The sequence below is a fragment of the Neltuma alba genome, unplaced genomic scaffold, assembly GCF_004799145.2.
Source record: "Neltuma alba isolate B1F8T4 unplaced genomic scaffold, ASM479914v2 tig00012783_pilon, whole genome shotgun sequence".
NCBI classification, from domain to species: domain Eukaryota; kingdom Viridiplantae; phylum Streptophyta; class Magnoliopsida; order Fabales; family Fabaceae; genus Neltuma; species Neltuma alba.
Window position 1 is genome coordinate 1 of NW_021637187.1, and position 15,090 is coordinate 15,090.

The 15,090-nt window shown below is 33.7% G+C and overlaps 1 protein-coding gene across 2 annotated transcripts; it reads left to right on the top strand.

The window, feature by feature from the left end:
• Window positions 1-8,662: 8,662 nt before the first annotated feature.
• Window positions 8,663-14,675, top strand: LOC114730932 (cystinosin homolog). Of its 2 annotated transcripts, none has more exons than XM_028918039.1 (11): window positions 8,663-8,940; window positions 9,027-9,217; window positions 9,906-10,066; window positions 10,205-10,337; window positions 10,433-10,522; window positions 10,628-10,752; window positions 10,925-10,967; window positions 12,779-12,896; window positions 12,980-13,029; window positions 13,106-13,228; window positions 14,205-14,675. In XM_028918039.1, the coding sequence occupies exons 3-11, from the start codon at window positions 9,948-9,950 to the stop codon at window positions 14,262-14,264; spliced, it is 861 nt and encodes a 286-aa protein (XP_028773872.1). In that variant the 5' UTR covers window positions 8,663-8,940; window positions 9,027-9,217; window positions 9,906-9,947; the 3' UTR covers window positions 14,265-14,675. The 2 variants fall into 2 exon arrangements, with proteins under 2 accessions (XP_028773872.1, XP_028773875.1); XM_028918042.1 differs by having other exon boundaries at window positions 12,980-13,014.
• The last annotated feature ends 415 nt before the right edge of the window (window positions 14,676-15,090 follow it).

A 15,090-nucleotide genomic window follows, 5' to 3' on the forward strand; every position in this document is an offset into this window, starting at 1 on the left:
AAAAATAAAATTCTTATAAAAGAAGAAAAACTTGATATTTTTGTTACGAAAGAAAAGCATACTTATGAAGAAAAGTAATTAATTATAGTGATGATGAAGTTTCAAAAGATTAATGATAGCGTTTATTTATTGCCACAATTGCATTATAGATAAAATTTTAGATGTTGTTATCTTGTTAATGAAGTTTTAGATGTTCTTAGATGTTGATGAATATTTATATATGATGATATTTTATATTTGTGACTTAATTTTATTCATATTATGTCTTTTATTAATAATTTCATTGGTTTATTTTTATATTTTTATAAAAAATTTGATAAATATAAAAAAAAATAGTATTTTTTCTTAAACGGGCCAAAAGCCCGCGGGCCGGTCCTGACCCTGTAGCTTAAGGGCCGGACCTAGTAAATTGAGGTATTTTTAAAATTTCAGCCCTGGAGGGCCGGGCCGGCCCTGATTCCCGGCTCTATCTGCAACCAAAAGAAAAGATACTCATAAAAATAAGGAAAGGTTATAGAAATCAATATATGCATCTATATCTAGTAAATTTATTACAGAATTATATCTCTAATTAAGCGATCTCATAGTTTAACGTTTTTTAGGTTAATTTTATAATTAATTTTTAATTGAATACTGATAAATTAAAAGTTGAATATTGAATTTTTAAAAAAAAGTAAAGAGGAGAAATTATCGGAAAGAAAAAAATAATTTGACAGTCATATGATTTTGCCAGATCACGTCAATCTGAGAGCTATGTTTGCCACGTAAGCTGCAATCTGACTTTGTTAACCTTTTTATTTATTTATTTATTTTGGCCATCGACTTCGTTAACCCATTTACTTGAACAGGACTGGGCAGGCTTTTACTCGCAGAAGTGGGGCTGCAAAATCTCGGATTCGATTTAAAGTTTACTGGGAGAACTTCATTAAAGACCACTAATGTGACTTTATTTTAGTCTAGTCACAAAAAGTTCTAAAATTTTACTACTTTCGGTATTTAATATAGAATTTAGTTAGAAATTTAATTTGGTTCAAAATATAAAAACTCAATCTATTTTGTTTCTAATATTTATTTATTTATTTTCAAGTAATTCTTATGATAAATGTACATGTTAATAGGAAGTAATTTCAATGCATATAATTAACAAATATATTTTAGGAAACACAACATCTATTTATTACAAATAATTAATTTAATTAACTTTCTTAGTATTTACAAATTAGTTGTCTAACTTTTATATGAAGAAATGAAGGTAGCATTATAGGATTAAAGAACCAAAGTGACAATGCTCTCTCTTGTAATTTTGCACATATTAGTTAATACATTTCATTTTCATTCAGGAAAAAAAAATCAAAGTGACATTATAAAACAAGTCTCAAAAGTTATCATTTTTACCTTAAACTTGTCATTAAAAGCTGTTTAAGTAGTTATTAAAAATCAAAGTTAAGTTGAGTCATTTTCTTTAACAAGGTCCTATGAAAGAAAAATAATTACTAAAAAGTCTCAATATTAACCTAAACAATCTATAATAACAAGTTTAAAGATAGAAAATGACAACATTTGAGATTTGTTTTACAATTATATTTTTTTTTATCTCATTATAATTCTCCCTTTTCTTATAAGGGCTCGCTCACTCATTTTACAGTCCATAAATAGTACTGGCTGTGTGAACAATGTCAGCTTGGGGCTTAGTTTTTTTTTCCAGTTACGAGGTAGTTGGGTTAGATTTGAATTTCAAATGTTGAAATTTCCTCCATGTTTCATTTCCCTCTAACACTGTGTTTGGCTCGACAGAGAAAAAGAAAAGGGAGGACAGGGCACAAGAAGGGAGGAGAGATATAGAGGGGAAAGGAAGGAAGGGGAGGAGAGGAAAGGGATTTTAATAATCCTTTGTTTAGATTGATAGAGGGAAGGAAGGGAAGACATTTTAATGATACCTTATTTAATACTCCCTCCGTTCCTTATTATAAGAGACAAATAACTAAATTACGTTGATAAAAAAAACAATTAAAATTAGTTGAAGACAATTAATGTGTAAAAAATATAATATTTTTCCAACAATGCCCCATTAATAAGGAGAGAGAGTATGAGAGAGAACAATTAAATTATTAAAAGAAAGAGAAGTGGGAGGGGGAGAGAGTATGAGTTGGAGACAAAATAAATGGGGGTAAAAATAGGAAATCAATACAAAAAAAATAGAGACAACTTTTAAATGTCTCTTATATATGAGAACATGTCATAAGCATCAAATGTCTTTTATAATAAGGAACAGAAGGAGTATGAGAGTAGAAGGGATGGAGCTATTCAAAAATAAACTATTTTGCTCTTATAAAATTTAAATATTTTTTTATTTTTTTATTTATCAATATGTATGAGGCAATTTATCAACTTAAAAAAAAACCATTAAGCACAACTCATTGAGAAAACAAAATAAAAAAATTAAAGTCAAATTCTTTCCATATTGTTATTAGTTGATTCTACTGGGTTCAAAAGAAAAATTACATTTTTACTATTTTTAATCTTTTATTTCCTTTTTTTTAATTTTTTAACTAATTAAAAGATTAAAAGATGCTTATTATCTAGCTTAAGTAAATATTGCTCTATATTGACTTTTTCAAAAATATTATAATTCTTCATCGTTTTTTTTTTGTTCCTATGATTTTATCATTTTATATATTTTTAACAAAATTTTAAGTAGTTTGATTTTTCTAGTTGAATATAAGAAGAAAATGAAGTTGAGTTGATTAGAGTTATTAAAATTGTAAGATTGAGGGGAAAGTGAGAATGAAAAAGAGCCAAAGAAGATAAAAGAGAAATAAATACACTTCCGGTCTTTAATATAAGACTCAATTCTTAAGTTGGTTTTGGTCCTAAATATAAGACCCATTTCTCATAATTATCAGTTTTTTCTAAATTATCCCTATAGATACTCCATCAACCATAATCAAGTAGGAGAGGAGAGGAGAGGGATATTAAGAAAGATGATTATGTGTTTTAGGAAAAATGTGTCACTTTTCTTATAATTAACTAACTTACCTAACTTCTTTAATCTAATCAAATTAGTTAAATGAGACTTGTATTAAAGATCAGATGAGTATTTTTTTTTTCTCATCTCCTCTCTTTAAAATTTGTTCCAGCCAATCCAGAGGAGAGCAGCTCCACTTTCCTCCTCTCCCTCTGAAAACTCCCGCAGCAAAATACAGTGTAGGAGAGTCTGCATTGTTTCTTTTTCCTTCCCAGGTGCGCCTATCCGTTTTCCTTCACTACTCTTTTTTCTTTCTATTTTTCAATTCAATGGAGAGCTTCAACCCAACTCTTTCTCTTCCACGAGGCATGAGAGAAAGAAGCCGGTGAGTACGACGATGAACAAGGTCATGAACAGCGAAGATAAGGAAGGGTAGATGATGAGGAAGAAAGTGACAGAGTAGGAGAAGAAGGCAAAAGCCACCGAGGAAGAAAGTGGGTCCTCACATATTGAAGATCATTTCCTCTACTACCTTTTTCGTGGTGTCGTTGCCATTTCAACTTGGGAATGACCACCTCTTCCATCAAACACTAGCATTTACATTCATCATCTTCTTTTCACTATTTCCTTTTCTCTTTTTTGGGTCTCTAATATCTCTTCGACTTCATTTCTAGGGTCGATATCTACTTCCTCCTTCCTTCGAGTTCAATCTTAGGGGCTCCAAATAGCGTTTTGTTCGTCCAGTTCTATGGCCTTCTCTCTGATGGATTTATTCACCATCTTCCAATTGACATCCTCTTCATTTTTCTGATCCTCATCTTCTTCCTCTTCTTCTCATCCTTTTCCTGCTACTGTCGGCGATACGGATTAATTTTAAACGTTGATTCAATCTATCATAAGGAAGGCTGCATGTGTGGCATTTGGAAGTATGAGTAGTTTTAAAGTGCGTATGTGTGGATGTATAGTTGGATGTGTTGTAGAATGTAAATCCTGTCTTTTGCCATTACGTCAAGAGAACTGGAAAAAGTGTTGGATGGAATCTGTTTTTTTTTTTCAATTGATTGATCTAAATTGACAAAGTGGTAATGTTTTCTTTTCTTATGCATACTCTATGAACAATAATTTTTATCAGGAAGAACAGGTGGAAGAGCACAAATCTCTGGCATCCAAATATTCATTTTTTCCGGCGAGGACCAGCAAGAACAGGAAGAAGGAGCACCTACTTCTGACGGCAAGCCTTTGAGTTCTGGGTTGAGAGACAAAGTTATTTGATGACTCAAAATAAATTATATATGATAAGAATTAAAGTATTAATTGTGAAGAGATTAAAAATTAATATAGACTAGCTTAAAATTCAGCTCATGACGAATATGGGCTTGAAGTTTTCTTTTGCAACCTGTGAAACTATAGTGGTTCCGTCTTATGCCTCATCTCATATAGAATTTTAAGTGGCTCTATTTTTTAGATGAAACAAAGGTATCCTTAAGTCACATTAGACTTAAGACTAATCTCTTTCGAATCTGGAGTGGTTAAGGAATAGCTCTCCCAACAAATACGTTTTTCGAAATTCGAATTTGTGTTCTCCTCTTTACGGGGATGAAGCCGCTACCATCTCAACCAACAGCTTGTTGGTCAAGTGGCTTTATTTGTTCATGATCTATCAATATACTAATTTCATTCATTTAATATTATTAAGTTAAAATTTGAAGAAAAAGATTAGCTTTTCCTTAATTTTATGATTTGCCTTTTCCCCTTTTACCCACCCCACAGTTCCATCCACACGGAATCGGGGATCCGGTCTCCCCACAGCTTTTTCATGGCCAATTGGCCATAACCCTCGGGCCTATACGAGGTACCATCCCCTGTGGCTTCATCACAGGTTCACGAGGTGTTAGGGGATTTTAATATGGGAAAATGACACTAAGGTCCCATACAATACAAAATACTATAAAAAGGTCCCAGAAAATTTGGTAATGATTTTGAAGTCCAAAAGGGACTTGAGTGCAATTTGGTGAATTGTAAAAAGACGCCTCTGCCCCTGGTGAGATGCATCTAAACTAACTCAAACTATCCTGTTTTTCAGTCTGAAAATCAGCACTCTATACGCAGGAAGCAAAGAGAGAAAAAACCCAAATTTCATTCTGCTTCTTCTCCCATTCCCATCTGAAAATCTCATGCACTCTATTAATATCAATCATTGGCAAAAATCGCTTGTGTTTTGTTTGGTGATGTGTGTTTGATCATTCAAGTTGGGGTTTTATTATAGGTGGGTAGGGTGATTATGGGTGTTCTGTTTCTGGGTATATTGTGGGTGGATTGAAGGTGGGCTTGCTTTGTCTGGGCATGGTTCAAGGGGAATTGATGAGAAAGATGAAGGTTGGTGTGATTAGAAACCCTTATTGCGAAATAGGAAAATATGTTGTCAATAGGGCGCGACAGTTGTCAGTATAGCTCCTTGACTTGTCAATAGTAACAGCATTGTACAGATTTACATTAATTGATTTTTTAAATTTTTTACACAAAGGCCATGACCTTCTGTACTCTTGACTCATTGGTAGAGGTCACAAAAAGAGGAAGAAGAGGCAACAAAGAAGGGTGAGTAGTTACATGAGGCAAAAGAAAAAAAAGAAGCCACTTTGATCCTAGACAAATGATGGCAAAAGAATTTTTCGTAAATAGAAGTGACATAAATTTTTTTTGTAGATGTCACAACACACAAATAATTAGTTTAATACTGGATACATGCAACTATATGTTTTTTTTAATGGGGTTAAAAAATCAGTGTAATTACATGTATATGAAGTTGTAAATGAAAGTTAGCTGTGTATTACATTCTGATGTATAGTTAGTTGTCATTATCCGCACCCTTCATTGTCAATATATGCTTCATCACTTGTCACTCACTGCACCATCAGTTGTCAATTAATGTGCTGATATAAATTTAAAAAAATATGATTTTCATTACATAATGTTATACAACGTCATACAATATCACTAATTCCTCAAAACTAATCCATTTTTTATAATGTGATATAGAATAGTTATTAAAAGTCAATCATCACTGATATGAAGTCATAAAATCACTTGTCATGAACAACATATTCACTTGTTAATGGTTTTGCTCTGTTCTAATGTTAGTTTACTAGCAAAGGAAGAAAAAGATGAAGGTTAGTGTGGGTAGAAACTCTTAGCACGAAATAGGATATTGTGTTGTCAATCAGGCCGCGATAGTTGTCAATGTGTGCCACGACAGTTGTCAACGTAGCTCTTTGACTTGTCAATGACAGTTGCGTGATTCTTGATGCAGGTTTAAATTACTGATGACAACTACATCTGGAAAGCATATATTTTTCTTTGTTCACATAGGGAGAAAGTTTATAAATGATAGAGAAGATGATATAAGATATGTGGGAGGTAGTGTAAGAACAACAATATAAAGGAAGGCACAAGTTATGAAGAATTGAAGGAAATTATATCATTAATTACTGAAAAAGAAAATAACTCATTTCTTTTGAAATTCTCAGTTGTGTATAGCTCAACAGCATCCAGCTTAGAAATTAACAACCTGAGTTATCCAAAATAACAAGTAATATAACATGAGTTAATAACAAGTGATATAACGATTTCATAACAAATGAATGTGTGGATATTAATAATTAATATTCAAAAATTTTACAACTGAAGGTGTCATTTATTTATAATGTTAAGTGATATTTGCATTAAAATATAATTATTAAGAAGAAGGTGTTACTCAAATTTATGTTCAATTGATAAGAGACAGTGCCTTCATTAACAAGTCACAATACTCTATTGGCAAGTCACAGTGCTACCATTGACAAGTCATAGTGCCACCATTGACAACTGATAATCCGCTGCGGCGTTTGATCATATCTGTCGCGGCACCCCCATCTATCCCAAAGAGTTGCCATTCTGTGTAAGGTACCGCGGCGCCTAATCATATCCGCCGCAGCGCCCAAACCTTTCAAGAAGTTATTCGGTGAACAACAAGTCGCAGTGCTACCATTGACAAGTCAGTGTGTTACCATTGATAAATCATAGTCCCACCATTAATAAGTCATAGTGCTTCTATTGACAAGTCATAGTGTCACCATTGGCACTTTATTAATAATAATTATATATGACAATATAACCAAAATATAATATGACAGAGTAATTGAAAATATCATATGATACTAAAACAGGTTATGTAATTTGAATTCATATTGTTGACAACTTACATCAGCAAATTAATTGACAAGTCACAATGCTCCATTAACAAGTTATAACAGATCTAATAACAATACAGGATGCGGATAATGACAACTGAAATGACAGCAGAATCTAATATGCCAAGTTACACTGAAACCATTAACAAGTGAAAATGTTGTTCATGACAAGTGATTTTATGACTTCATATCAGTGATGATTGACTTTTAATAACTATTTTATATCGTATTATAAAAAATGGATTAGTTTTGAGGAATTAGTGATATTGTATGACGTTGTATAACATTATGTAATAAAAATCATTTTTTTTAAATTTATATCAGCACATTAATTGACAACTGATGGTGCAGTGAGTGACAAGTGACGAAGCATATATTGACAAGGAAGGGTGCAGATAATAACAACTAACTATGCATCAGAATGTAATATATAACTAACTTTCATTTACAACTTCATATACATGTAATTACACCGATTTTATAACCCCATTAAAAAAAACATATAGTTGCATGTATCTAGTATTAAACTAATTATTTGTGTGTGTTGTGACATCTACAAAAAAAATTTATGTCACTTCTATTTACTAAAAAATTCTTTTGCCATCATTTATCTAAGATCAAAGTGGCTTTTTTTTTCTTTTGCCTCATGTAACTACTCACCCTTCTTTGTTGCCTCTTCTTCCTCTTTTTGTGACTTCTACCAATGAGTCAAGGGTACAGAAGGTCATAGCCTTTGTGTAAAAAATTTTAAAAATCAGTTAATGTAAATCCGTACAATGCTGTTACTATTGACGAGTCAAGGAGCTATACTGACAACTATCGCGGCCCTATTGACAACATATTTTCCTATTTCGCAGTGAGGGTTTCTAATCACACCAACCTTCATCTTTCTCATCAATTCCCCCTGAACCATGCCTAGACAGAGCAAACCCACCTTCAATATCCACCTATAATATACCTAGAAATAGAACACCCATAATCACTCTACCCACCTATAATAAAACCCCAACTTGAATGACCAAACACACACTAAACCAAAGATACAAGCGATTTTTGCCAATGATTGACATTAATAGAGTGGATGAGATTTTCAGATGGAAGTGGGGGAAGAAGCAGAATGAAATTTGGGTTTTTTCTCTCTTGCTTTCTGCGTATAGAGTGCTGATTTTCAGATTGAAAAACAGGGCATCTTTGAGTTTGTTTAGATGCATCTCACCAGAGGTAGAGGCGTCTTTTACAATTCACCAAATTGCACTCAAGTCCCTTTGAGATTTCAGAATCATTACCAAATTTCTTGGGATCTTTTTGTAGTATTTTGTGTTGCATGGGACCTCAATGTCATTTTTTCTTTTAATATTTTTGTAGAAAATAAATATAATTCCACGTACTTATACTTTTTTTTTTTTGGAAAAAACTTTAAAAAAATATAAAAACATTAGAAAAATATTTATTTTGAAATATGAATTTTTGTTTTCTGGTTCTAGGCAGTGCCGTCGCCCGTCGGTCGGATCTGAATTCTGATGCAAGTACCAAGGCTAGAATAGAATACAGCAATTAATTGTTGTATCGAAAGCCAATTTACATTAATGGACAAACAAAAAAGGGGGAATATCTTTCTCCCTCATTTTCATTCCTAGGTCAGAACAGAAAAGCAGGAAGAGTACGCATGTAAAGAAAGATCATCAATGGCGTGGACTTTCTCCGCCGTGAATGTGAACTAAAAATCAAAGCTTTGTTGCTTATTATTAGGTGAGCTTTGCGGAAAATCAATGCCCTTCATCATCTACTAACCTTGGCCGAGTAGTTTCTTAATCCGATTTGGCGAGCATTTGCAGATTTCTAATAGAAGAAAGGGTTTTGGGATATTTTTAAACAAAAAGATAGCAGAAGAGAGACAGTTGAAGAACATGAATGAGACGTGTGATTATGACACCAAATATGAGCTGATGAACTGAGGACTGGAATTAGGGCAACAAACTGAAGTTGATTTGCTTGTTAATTGGACAAAGAGTTACCGTAACTAGAGGTAAGAACTCCCCTTTCATTTTTTATTCATTTTGGACTGGTTTAGAAATATATATATATATATATATATATAGAGAGAGAGAGAGAGAGAGAGAGAGGGAGGGAGGGAGAAAATTATGGTCTTGTTAGAGTACTGTATGGTTCTATAATTGGTGTAATTTGGGTGTCGTTAGTTTGTATTGTGCTTCATGTAGATGTTGGGCAATATCGCTGGGGAATGAGGATATGTATTGTTACTGTATTCTGGTGCTGTGCCTAATTTTGGAGGCCATTTTGCTATATAGAATTATCTTGTACATTTTGGTCAAAGGGGGCTGTTCCTGTGAAACTTGAACAAATAGTATTTTGGTTATTTTGCATGCGCCCGAAATGACTCCCAAATTCCTTAAATCTTCTTTTTAATTAGGGAAATTAGGAGGATTTGATTAATATTAACTTCCTTATAGGATACTTAATTGTCATTTTCTCATCTTTTTATGGTCCTTTTCCAAAATTTAGGGAAATATTTATGATGTATTTCCAAAAATGTCCTTTTATGCAATTAACCCTTATTATGAAGTGTCCTCTTTGACTTTATTAGGGAGGTTAATCACTTTAAGTGTAGTTGTGGAATGTTTTAATATTTGCCTCAAGGCATTAACTATTTTTAGCTATTTGATGCAATTATTGTACTTTTTTGGCTTCTTTAGGACAAAAATTTACCTCAGCCGAGCAAGCCCTCCACGTCAAAAATGGCATCTTGGAATTCGGTCCCACTTCATGTGTCATACGAAGTTTTGGGTTGGTTGACTTTTGTTTGCTGGTCTATCAGTTTCTACCCTCAAGTTTACTTGAATTATCGTAGGAAAAGGTTCCAACAAAATATATCAACTTCTTCCTTCGTTTTTTATTATCTCACAAATAAAGCTTTCTTGCTTTTACTCCTTTCTTTTTATCATTTTAATTCGCCTCATTCGTATGGGTGTTGGAAATGGTTATTTGATTTCAGTGTTGTGGGATTGAACTTCGATTTTGTGCTGTTGAATCTCACGAAGCACTCATCCTATATGTTATACAATACATCTCTATACTTCAGCCCTACTGTTCAAAAGCAATACAAAGATAAGTACGGTCAAAATGAGGTTGGTTCTTTGTATAATCAGCTCATAAATACTAATTCTTCAAAGCTTATAGCTTTGATATTTAGAAACCATATTAAATTCCATTTGTGTTTCAGATGATACCTGTAGCAGCAAATGATGTTGCTTTCTCATCTCATGCTGTTCTACTCACTGCAATTACCTTGTTCCAGATTGCAATCTATGAAGTATCATAATCTTTTTGATTGAGCTTTTTGTACTTTCAATTTTATTTTTGTTCTTTTAATTTTCTGGGTTATTTTGAAATTTCTTATTCTAGTCTGTTATTGTAGCGTGGAAATCAGAAGTTGTCCAAAATAGCTTGTGGAATTGTGTTCATAACTTGGTTAGTTGTCACAATCTGCTTCTTCATAGCTTTGCCTGAACACCATTGGCTGTGGCTTCTCTCAATATTGAAGTATGTTATGCTTTCTCAACTAATTTTCTCCTATTTTGAGCTGCCTTCTATAACATCGGTTCTCTACACTTAACTTCACAGATATTACATTACATGATTGAATGCCATGTGCACGAATGTTTATTTAGGATTGATCTCCTAATTAACTGTGTTGAAGTTAACCATCTTGCAGTGTGATTCAAGTTTGTATGACGACAATAAAATATATACCTCAGGTCAGGATTTATTTGATTTTGTATTCAATTTTGTATTCAGCTTCTCTTTATGGAAGTTGTGTTACAAGGAACATGTTTACCAAACTTTATGTTGAAAATCATATTTCTGATGATGAAAACCCGTATTCGATTTAGTGAGGATAACTTTATGGATCTCCCAATACCATTGTTCTTTATAGACAACAAATTCTTTAGATTATTGTTCACTGATAGATTCCATTTGATAACTTCTTTTTAGTGTCATTCTTGGCCTTTCTCCACCACCTTTCATACAACTAAAGACCATCTATTTAACTCTCTTCATTGATGCCCCCAACGGCCTTTTCTGCAAATGTTTGAACCACCTAAAATGATTTTCTACAATTTTCTCCTCAGTAAATGCCATACCAACCTTTTCTTTTGATTCACCTAAAATTGCTTTAGCAACCTTCCTAACTCTTATGGATGTTTCATCCCACATGATGTTAATGCTTCCTTGCAACTCTCAATCATCTTCCTCCAATAGTTTTATTTATTTATTTATATTTTTGATAAGTTCCAATCGTTTTATTCTGAAAGTTAGTTGTTTGTCAGCTTTTAGCAGCCAGAACTTGATACTAGGCTTTATAACTTGCTGACACTTCTGTTTTCGTATCTTATCAAGAACATCAAGGACCAAGACCTTAACTCTTAATATAAGGATTTCCCTTGGAATCACTTGGCAGTCCTTACATAATCTTCTATTTAGATTTCATACCAAAAAGAAATCAATCTGCAACCTTGAGGCTCCACTCTTATATATATGATCTACGCTCCTCCTGCTTCTTAAAGTGTTGACAATCCTTAAATCATATGCCAATTCAAAATCAAGATTGAATTACCCTTCTTTGTTAAGTTCCTTAGAACCAAAATCACCATGAGCTCTTGTATAAGGTCTTGCATCCTTCTTGACATGGCTCTCAATGTCTCCATTGATGAAAATCTTTTCATCTTGTCAGATGCCTTGAGCGAACCCCTCCACATCTTCTTAAAACTTTTCCTTAAGATATCCTTTTGTCCTTGCTTAAGGTGCATAGCCACTTATGATGTTCATAGTATCATGTACAAAATCATTCTTAAGGATGAGATCTCATCCTCAATCCTTTTTGCTTCCATCACATTCTTCTTCCAATTCTTGTCAACCATAATACCAACCCCCTTCCTTGCTTTTACTTTCCCTATGCACCAAGTTTAAATCTTGCAGAGTAAAGCTCCTTAGTCTTTTCTCAAACCCATTTAGTTTCTTGAAGGCAATATGATAATTCTTCTCTGAATCATGGCCACTTCTGCATAGATTTATGTGTCAAAAGTGCTAATATTCCAAATACCAAATTTGATCTTGCTCTTCCGAACTAAATTCTCTACCCATTTCTGTTCTCGTAAATGTGGGAGCTTTTGCTCATTTAACATTACATTTGGGTGTAGAAGCTCTAGCTCATTTGATGCTGTACTTAGCCATACAGTGCATTACTTTCAGATAACAACCCAACATTAGCACAATATCATCTTTGATCTGTGTCATGGATGATTCTATGGAGTTTTATGTTGGTTGTCAAGGACCTAAGGCAGCCTATATCCTTTATTCAAGTTGGGACTGGCTATAAAACACAAGCAAAGTTTGAAAATCACATTTCTAACCTGATCCAAATACACAGTCTGCTTTAGAACCCTTTTTGTACTTCGCATTGATTTGTTTGAAGGTTGTTCTCATTCTTTTAGCCGGGGACTACTATTGACATATAACGTATTGGCCATGGCCATTTCCACCTGTGATTAATAAGTCGTGAATGTAGGCTGTCATGAACTTCCTGAGAAAAAGTACAGAAGGCTGGAGCATTGGGAACATTCTGCTTGATTTTTCTGGAAGCGTTGGAAACTATGCTCAAATGCTCATGCAGTCAATAGATCAAGGTTTCCATTGACATCTCCTTTAGTTATAAAGCATGAACCTTTCTGAGTTTATAATATATTAATGACAAAATTTCTAATCTTAGGTTCTTGGATGAACTTCTATGGAAATATAGGAAAAGTAATGCTATCTTTGGTACGGATTGTCCTCTCACTGTAACTTATACGGAATGACTATAAAGTGTTAATGTTGATGTATTTTGGCAATACAGATTTCTGTATTCTTTGACATTCTGTTCATGTTCCAACATTATGTGCTATATTGGCACAACAAAGGCCCAGAGGCAAAGATTGCTCCTGAAGTTGACATCACCAAGTCTATTGATAGACCAATGGTAAGAATTTCTACTGTCTAGTATGTAGTGGTTAAGTCATCTTTGAATGAAATCATTCTCCAGAGATGTTAACACATAGATCTAAGAAAAGTTTTAGAACGGTCTGTCTGTAGTAATAATTTAGGGATTGTTCCCATGAATTAATTGTATGTCTCAGAGGAGACTACCAAAGTGATTGAGCAAGGTTAAAATGAACCCATTTTAATGAAGATTACAGAAAAAATGTTACAAAAATGGCAGCAAAGTTGGTATCATTTGAGGCAGTAGAATTTAGTGCCCAAAATACATAGCCGTACAAGCGTTTGATATATCTTTCAAACATGCACCCATATCCTTAAACTTTTAATGCTATCAGCTTTCATGAGATTCTAATTACATTGCCTTTCTACTAAATTTTGTCAGAATGAGGGTAACTTGATATTTTGATGTTTTTTTGTTCAGAGGAAAAGGGCCTAAGGTATCTTCTTCCCTAATGTTTTAGACCCAGTATCTAAGACTTATACCAACAGCTCTCAGAAAATGAGGTTTTTTAGACTGTGCGCGTGGGAAGATATAGCATCAGCAAACTTGGTTTAACTCACTAGAAGTTCCGAGTGACATGACTAGCATGCTTTGAGTGTGATATGGACATGGTTAATGCTAGGGCACTAATTCCATGATCTATAGTTTTCAGATAGAAAGTTAAAGAGCATTTCTAATGGAACATGAAGGTTCACTAAATAACATGCAAATATCTGTATGCATTGACATAAATTATGTTGATGACTTTCCATATTTAGTGATATTTGATATAATTTTTTGGGGTTGTTTGGGGAATCATCATTACATTTTTGGGATATTTTGATTTGATTCATTTTCTACAGATTGGGCTGAATGTACCTTTATGAATTATTGGTAAATACAGATAAAATTGGGTAAAAATCGGTTTATACCAAGCAAATATTCTTTTTGATTAGTTTTCATATGGTGATTTTAGGAACTACTATTGGAGGAAGTGGAGATGGAAGAAATTGAGAAGTGGCCTCTAGTGTCATAGCACTGGCATTGCGATGCCGCAGCTCAATACCAACTGGACAATGATCGTGCTCTCTGGTGCGGCAGCACTGAACTCGTGGTGTTGTAGTACCATCACGGACCAAAAATGCACTTGAGTAACCACTTGAATACAATAATCACCACTAACATTGACCATACTTTAGGGTTGTTTCCCTGTCGCAGCTAAATTAATTTCCACTTGAACTTTGTTCCTCGTTTGTCTTCCTCAAATTAAGCAAATGTGTTAAGTTAGTGCTCAATTGGGTTGTTGACTTACTCTTGATGGGAATGACACTCTACCTGTCACTTTATTATTTGATATAGCCTGTGTACTTGCAGAAATTAGGTTTAACACATTTTTTGCTGATCATATGTTTTCAAGGTGGAAGACAGATATGCCTTTTCCTTGTTCTTTGTTGTTTTCTTACGGTATTAGTATTCATTTTGGTGAAATGTCTTCCAATTTTATTTATACAGTTATTGAGGTTGTTAGTTGAGGAACACTGGCTAGTGAAAAGCTTGAACCAGAGGTCAACGATGTAACCTTGCAAATACTCCTCATTAACAAGTCAAAATGGCCATGCCCTCTCCAGTCTCTCTACATCAAAGAGCTTCCCTTGTAGTTGCCGCTATAGCATGATTAGTTTCAGGAGCTAATATCAGCCCTTCAGACCTGGCAAACAGTAGGAACCCTTCAAGAGCTATCCAATAACGGTCTGGATTAGTAAAACATTGGTGAACACACTTCTCAGGCACTATTTGGCATTGGCATTTTCTGCTGCAACCTCTACAGCTTCTGATATAGCTATTCGTATTCCGGGGCTTGA

What these genes read in the sequence shown, in the direction of transcription:
- LOC114730932 (XM_028918039.1), top strand. Translation starts at nt 9,948, where the DNA reads ATGGCATCTTGGAATTCGGTCCCACTTCATGTGTCATACGAAGTTTTG. An exon ending in ATAAGTACGGTCAAAATGAG is followed by an intron (nt 10,338 to 10,432) that starts GTTGGTTCTTTG and finishes TTTGTGTTTCAG; the next exon opens with ATGATACCTGTAGCAGCAAA. An exon ending in TGGCTTCTCTCAATATTGAA is followed by an intron (nt 10,753 to 10,924) that starts GTATGTTATGCT and finishes ACCATCTTGCAG; the next exon opens with TGTGATTCAAGTTTGTATGA.